General features: G+C 44.4%; 1 protein-coding gene across 1 annotated transcript; it reads right to left on the reverse strand.

Annotated features, from left to right (window-relative positions):
• Positions 1 to 149: 149 nt before the first annotated feature.
• Positions 150 to 7,849, reverse strand: LOC115633961 (mucin-19). The gene is made up of 6 exons (XM_030531485.1): positions 7,844 to 7,849; positions 5,544 to 6,513; positions 4,929 to 5,141; positions 2,646 to 4,877; positions 464 to 810; positions 150 to 404 (listed from the first exon to the last, which is right to left on the reverse strand). The coding sequence occupies exons 1-6, from the start codon at positions 7,847 to 7,849 to the stop codon at positions 150 to 152; spliced, it is 4,023 nt and encodes a 1,340-aa protein (XP_030387345.1).
• Positions 7,850 to 8,098: the final 249 nt, after the last annotated feature.

Consider the following 8,098-nt stretch of genomic DNA (forward strand, 5'->3'; position numbering starts at 1 on the left):
GAAATTGAATGGTAGGCTATTTACAGTTTCAGTTGCAGGCAAAACAAATGGCACAGCAGCAAGTCTTCAAAAAATAAAGAACGTCTCACAAATTTGCACTAGTCTATATTTATGTATATATATCTTGGAGTCCTCTTCGTGAGCTTACCTCATGACTTTTTCACTACTGTCGGGATCTGGCGCTTAGCCAGCACTTTGCCTTGATCGCGACTGTTTATGACCTGGGCATGGAAGCCCGTCTCCCAGTCGGCGTAGTATTTTACGGTTCGTACATTGCCATCAGGTTCGACGAGCGAGTACTCTCCCTTCACCACATCGCCGTCTCGCTCCTCGCGCTGATGCTTTATATCGCCAGTGTGTGGATCATTCACATCATATTCGAACGCATAGCGGGGATGAGTATTCTAAGAATACAGCTAGTTAGTTATAAGGTAAGTCTAATCGTAAGTGTTTCGTTACTTACGAAATGTTCCAGATGCCTTTCTGGCACCACCTTCAATAAGGCGGCTTTTGCAACTGGAGCGGATTTTAAATATGTTGCAGGTGATAGTGGAGCGTGTGCGCTAAGCGTTTGAGTGCTGGGTGCATAGCGGTAAAAACCAGCACCGAGAGGGCCAATACCGCCAATTCCGTGGTCATACCCAGACAATGGGGATCCCAAGACGCCAATGGACGAACTATGTGACAGACCAGCGGGTTGTGATAATACGCCGGGGTAGTTAAGAGCCGGAGAAACTGCATTGTGACCTAGGGATATAGCACCATAGTATGAACCACCTTGAATTCCTCCAGAAGCTCCCAGATATTTGCCTGTAAGGAATAAGAGTTTTTAATTCCTACCTTATTCAATGAAATTGTTTATTTAATTGAAAGAGAGTGGAAAATTGGGTAGCAACGGAAGGGGTTGCAAGTTAGGCGATTCCTCCTCCCCCTAGAATGCGATGAAAATAAAAATAACATTTTCCAATAACCCGTAAATGATAAGGTGAGATCTTTAGCTGTTTCGTCTTTCCTTATTTAATGGTAAATGAATAGTTTCTACCCTATACTCGGTTCAGTAACTTACCCGTAGGGTATAAAGGGTATATTAGGTTTGTGCAAAGTATGTATGGAAGCATCTCCGACCCCATAAAGTATATATATTCTGAATCAGCATGACGAGAGAAATCGATCTAGACATTTCCGTCCGTCTGTCTGGATGAACGCAAGGATATCAAAGCTAGAATAACCAAAGTTGGTATCCAGATTCTCCTAGGTTCGAGAAAGAACGAGTTTATTTTATTTTTTGGAATTTTCCCACCCTTCCCCCGCCTCAGAATTTTGTCAATACCGTCCACATTTCAAAAGCTACATTAACCAAAATTTGCAGACATAATTTTTATATAATTGTCTACTTTCGTTTTAAATTTTATCTGAATCGGTCAATTCTAAAAAAATTTATTAGCGAAACAATTTCACTCCGGTACTACGCCCACAAGCTGCAGCATCAAGTTCGTTCTTCTTCTTCCTTTTGCTTCTGCCAGAGGTGCATGTACCTCAGTGTCGGAAGTTTACCTTTGTACAGTGTATTTCACTGTCGGGCTTGCTCGACTGTAGCGTTCTCTTTTGTTTATATTTATGGATGGCTCAAAGCTAGATCAGAGAGTCGGCGGGAGCATCTGCTCTCCGGACTTGGAGATAAGATTGTCCTTTCGCCTCCCGGTTCATTGCAGCGTTTATCAGGCAGAAGTCGCTGCAGTACAGGAGGTCACAAGGCACCTTTCCCCCAACATAGCACGCGGCAGATCGATATTCATATACTCAGACAGTCAAGCGGCCCTTACTTCAATTCCAGTCATCACCGACTGCCGCAATTCTCTTAATAAGATGGCCCAGAAGGTCAGTATCACTCTCACATGGATGCAAGGAGACCAAAACATTGAGGGAAACTGCATTGCATTGATCTGGCAAGGAAGGGAACTACCGCATGCATATTTCCAGACAGGGAAGGAAAGGGCACGCCACCATGCGAGGTCTATGGCAAAGCAACGCTGAGAGGAGCACTCATGTGCTCGAGCGAGGCTAATGGTGGTGCACGTAACATAGAGTTCGTGAGCTTAATAAGATTTTTAAATACCACCGGGTGGCTAGGGTAGACTAATTAGAGATTATATGGAATCACAATGGGCCTCATTGGCCTAAGAGGGAGGGTGAGCAAATACGAGTATTTACTATATATATTCATTTGCTTATTAACATTTAATTTGCCTTAGTTCAATGCGCTTATGTGTTTGCCTTGTTGTACTTGTAGTACTGGGCAGAGATCGAAAATCAGAGAAGTACAGAAAAACAACAACATGTCTTTACCGTAAGAAAGGAGGTGCATCGAAAAATAATCTTATTCATGGAGTTTCTCCGATCTTGAAACTGTTTATACAGATTTGGTATTTTTGAGTCCCCATGTGAAGTTTTATCTTGATATGACTTGAAAAGTAAGTTATAGCCATAAATATAGTCCCTGCCCTTGCAGTCCGTCTGACACAAACTTTAGAAATTTTAGAATATTCAACGAATTATGTTAATCAATCTATAGTTCATATAGGATCTAGGGTATATTATATACCCTACAACGTATAAAATATTTTTATTAATATAATAATGCTCACCCGTATTAAGTCCATACGAAGTGCTTCCAATTAACTTGCCTCCCAATGCCAACAGATTAGATTTCGCTGGGCTGGAAACGTGACCGATAGCATCATAGCCCAACCCAATTGGAGCTGCTATCTGGGAAATTGCGGGCGAAACTATTCCGCCAGTGTGATGCTGAATGCCAGCAGTTTGTGCAATTGCTGGACCAATCTTTGATACGTACTGATGTGACACTGCTCCATGACCGGATGCTGTGTGGCCTCCACCTAAGGTTGGGATCGTAGCAATAGAAGGTGTGGTACGTAACACCCCCGTGGCTAGTCCATAACCTGCAATCTTTTGAATTCCAGGACTAGAAGCAACTGTTGCAATGCTGGGCTTGTATACGTAATTATTTGATACTGCTCCGACAACCGGTTTGGATACAAATTGCTGCAACACAGAACCATGTCCACTTGATAACTGAGTAACTGAAGGACTGGTGTAGCCGTTTACTTTAACAATAGCTGGGCCTGATGAAATGTGAGCCAAAGCTGGAGTAGCGTATGTAGCCACTTTGGAAATTGCAGGAAGGCTGGAAACAGTGCCTATAGCCGGCTTGGAGACGTATTGATGGGAAATGGCACCACCACTTGCTCCGTACGAAGCGACCTTGGCAATTGCCGGAACGGCTGAATAACTGGAGATTGATGGAGCGGCATAAGTTGAAATTTTGGCGACTGCTGGTGAACCAATCACACTAGGAACAGCAGGCTTGGAGACATATTGATGTGAAACGGCACCACCTGTTGCACCATACGAAGCAACCTTACCAATAGCTGGGCCGGCAGCATAGCTGGAGATAGCTGGAGCGGCATAAGTGGCTACTTTGGCAACGGCTGGAGAATTTAATACACTAGCAACGGCTGGCTTGGAGACGTATTGATGTGAAACGGCACCACCAGCTGCACCATACGAAGCTACTTTGGTGATAGATGGAGCAGCTGCATAGCTGGAGATGGCTGGAGCGGCATAAGTGGCTACTTTAGCGACGGCTGGAGCACTTAACAGACTAGCAACGGCCGGCTTGGAGACATATTGATGGGAAATGGCACCAACACTTGCTCCGTACGAAGCGACCTTACCAATTGCTGGGCCTGTTGAGTAGCTGGATATAGATGGAGCAGCTGCATAGCTGGAGATGGCTGGAGCGGCATAAGTGGCTACTTTGGCGACGGCTGGAGCACTTAAGATACTAGCAACGGCCGGCTTGGAGACGTATTGATGGGAAATGGCTCCACCACTTGCTCCGTACGAAGCGACCTTACCAATTGCTGGGCCTGTTGAGTAGCTGGATATAGATGGAGCAGCTGCATAGCCGGAAATAGCTGGAGCGGCATAAGTAGCTACTTTGGCGACGGCTGGAGCACTTAAGATACTAGCAACGACCGGCTTGGAGACATACTGATGGGAAATGGCACCACTGGATCCGTACGAAGCGACCTTACCAATTGCTGGGCCGGCTGAGTAGCTGGAGATAGATGGAGCAGCTGCATAGCTGGAGATGGCTGGAGCGGCATAAGTGGCTACTTTAGCGACGGCTGGAGCACTTAAGATACTAGCAACGGCCGGCTTGGAGACATACTGATGGGAAATGGCACCACCACTTGCTCCGTACGAAGCGACCTTACCAATTGCTGGGCCGCTTGAGTAGCTGGAGATAGATGGAGCAGCTGCATAGCCGGAGATAGCTGGAGCGGCATAAGCAGCTACTTTGGCGACAGCTGGAGCACTTAGCACACTAGAAACGGCCGGCTTAGAGACATATTGATGGGAAATGGCACCACTGGATCCGTACGAAGCGACCTTACCAATTGCTGAGCCGGTTGAGTAGCTGGAGATACCTGGAGCGGCATAAGTGGCAACTTTGGCAACGGCTGGAGCACTTAAGACACTAGCAACGGCTGGCTTGGAGACATATTGATGGGAAATGGCACCACTGGATCCGTACGAAGCGACCTTACCAATAGCTGAGCCAGCTGCATAGCTGGAGATAGATGGAGCAGCTGCATAGTTGGAGATAGCTGGAGCGGCATAACTGGCAACTTTGGCAACGGCCGGAGCACCTATAACACTTGCAACGGCCGGCTTGGAGACATATTGATGGGAAATGGCACCACCACTTGCTCCGTACGAAGCGACCTTACCAATTGCTGGGCCGCTTGAGTAGCTGGAGATAGATGGAGCAGCTGCATAGCCGGAGATAGCTGGAGCGGCATAAGCAGCTACTTTGGCGACGGCTGGAGCACTTAGCACACTAGAAACGGCCGGCTTAGAGACGTACTGGTGGGAAATAGCCCCGGAGTGGCCATAGCCAGTGGCTATTTGTGCTGGTGCGGCATATGAAGCTATCTGAGACGTGCTGGGTTGCACAGGATACCCCGCCACAATTGGTTTCGATATATATTGGCTGGAACTAGCTGGTGAAGGTACTGCGTATGATTTCGAAACAGACGGCACGGAGTAACTGGCTACTTTCGCTATTGCTGGAGCGGTGATTACAGGTTTTGAAACATACTGATGAGAAACGGCGCCGTGAGCAGATATACCGTGGGTACTAGCTACATTTGTGATTGCCGCATGGGAGGCATAAGCATTCGTTGCTGGAGCGTAGCTGGCCACATTTTGAATGGCAGGAGAAGCGGCGTATGTGGCTATGACGGGTTTTGAGACGTGCTGATGTGAAATAGCACCAGATCCAATGCTTCCAAGGCTGGAGGATATTTTTGTTACCGTAGGAGCTGCAGATAATGTGGATATTGCTGGTGCGGCGTAGCTGGCGATTTTGTTAACAGAAGGTGAGATATATCCTGCGTTAGTAACTCTGGCCAAGGAAACGACTGGTTTGGACACAATCTGATGAGAAATGGCACCAGTATGGCCAACGCTGCCATAAGTGTTTGCACCGGAGACATACTGTGTGGCGACGGCGGGAGCAACGGGTAGGTACGTTTTCGACAATGCTGGCGTGACTGTGGCTAACTTGGAAATGGCAGGAGCTGCATAAGAGATGGCAGGCGCATAAGCAGCCCCATGGGCAGCTGTGGAGTAAGTAGCTATTTTAGATATAGCTGGTGAAGCCTGCGCGTAACTGAAACCAGGCGAACTAAAAGTTTCCACTTTCGAGTAGCCCGGTGTGGCCTTGACGTAGCTATAGGCGGGAGACGCATACGATTGAACTTTCGTAGTGACTGGTGGTGCGAAGAAGGGCAAATTCGAGGTGACAGCACCGCCGACGGGCTGTGATGTATACGTTGCTATCTTTGTGACGGCGGGCGTGGCCTGGCTGTATGTATAGCCGGGCGTGGCATAGGTGGCTACCTTCGTAAGAGTCGGCGCTGGAGGTAAATAGGCATTGTTCAGCTTTGGTGCTGTTAGCACGGTTTTAGTCAGAGCTGGAGACACCAAATTCTTGAGTTCAATGCCCGAGGGCACTACGGCAGCATATTTGGAGGCGGGTGACTTGTCAGCATAGCTTATTCCTGGACCTCCATATTCCGCTGACGGCGTGAAGAGAGTTTTCTGAACGGGCGCTGCGTATTTGTTGATTTGTGTAATGCCGCCTTGTGTGAGACCCGCAATGCCGACCGTTGACTGATATGAGGAGGAAGAGCCGCCTACGGATGCATATTGCAAGTTGCCGTTCTCGGAGTACGTGGATATCTCAGGCGTTACTCGATATTTCGTCACGCCGGGTGTAATGGAGAACTTAACTTCTGCGGGTGGCGGATACGAGTAGCCGGCTGTTGTGGCATGAACACATGGTACCAGGGCAGGTGCCGCTGTTGGCGAAGGCACCGCTAATGCTGTGCTGAATAGGCTCAGCAGAGCTAGGAGTAGTAACTGCGATTTGAAAGAAGAGCGAGAGAGTCGGTTATTGCAATCTATTCTAAAAATAAGGATATTTTGTACATAAGTCAGACTGAACCATTTCATTTTGTTTATTAAACAATCAATTAGGGTTTTTAATTTTATATACCAATCGAAGACTGCGAAAACAAAATAAAAGTAATTCTAAGATACGGATATTTTGTACATAAAACTCCGTATTAGTCAGACTGAATGACTTAAATTTTTTATCTGGAATATACTTAAAGGGTAAGGCCTTAAAACAATCAATTAGGTTTTTAAATTTTATTTACTAATCGAAGACTTGATATGGATGAAACATCCGAAATCAAAGCTAAGGTAATTCTAAGATAAGGATATTTTGTCCATAAAACTCCGTATTAGTCAGACTGAATGATTTAAAAATGTCGTAGAATATACTTTAAGGGCAGGGTCACTAACCAATCAAAGAGGTTTTCAACTTTTATTTATCAATCGAAGACTTGTTGATGTAACATCCGAAAACAAAATAAATGTATTTCTAGAATAAGGATATTTTATACATAAAACTCCGTATTAGTCGGGCTGGATGATCTAAATTTTTGATCTGGAATATACTTAAATCAAATAGGTTTTCAACTTTTATTTATCAATCGAAAACTTATATGGATGAAACATCCAAAAATGGTTAAAACAATATCAGCATGCAGTCAATAGTATTGGAGCAAGTTATACTTTCACAAACGATTTGATAAATATTAAAAATAAATGCTGTTAAATATGTGAGTGGCTCTTCGATTTAGGGTTTTCCCGTTCAGCTAGCTCCATTCAGTCCTTTCATCTCTCGTTTTATGCAGGAATACATGGAATTCTACTCCATATAGGTATTTGTCAAAGCAATATTCAATCAAATTTAATTTTATCCAAAAGCGTCAAGGACTTTGGATAAAAGTTGTAATCAAAGCCATCCACTGGCAATAACAACAGCATTTACATATTTGCTTTTAGTCCTTCTGACATATTTTGTGAAATTTTTTTATTTAAATTAACCGTCGGCTTACGATTTTTACGATTTAAAATTTATTCTATTATTGATGAAATTAAATAAACGTTTTTTTAAGTGTCTGGCCATGTTGAATGAAATTATTTTAATATTTCCTATGAACCTCAAAACTCAAAACTATTTTGAGGATTATGTATCACCAATTCATTCTGATATTGTATTTTCTATACACAGTGTGAAAAATGTTTTTTTGTTTTTTTGTTTTTTAATTTGTTTTTTTTTTTACATTCAAATATGCTATTGCTTTGTTTTAGTTAGCTGTACTTTTAGAACAGGACCCACCTTCATATTAACAATAATAATTACACAAAATAATTTTTAAAATTGCACTATTTCGATTTTCATTTCATAACATGTACACTTAAAAAAAGCAGCAAGTGATAGGTAGCTAGGTATCCTAGTTGCTCGGAATATAACCAATGGTTCGATCGCTTAAGTTTGAATAAGATCCCGGCAGACTTCACGGCGACGTAACGGCAATGCGCGCGATGTATAGCAACGCGGCTGACTGTTGGCCAGCCCGGCCCTATTATCGCT

Source organism: Scaptodrosophila lebanonensis, unplaced genomic scaffold (assembly GCF_003285725.1).
Source record: "Scaptodrosophila lebanonensis strain 11010-0011.00,11010-0021.00 unplaced genomic scaffold, SlebRS2 tig00000001-arrow-pilon, whole genome shotgun sequence".
NCBI classification, from domain to species: domain Eukaryota; kingdom Metazoa; phylum Arthropoda; class Insecta; order Diptera; family Drosophilidae; genus Scaptodrosophila; species Scaptodrosophila lebanonensis.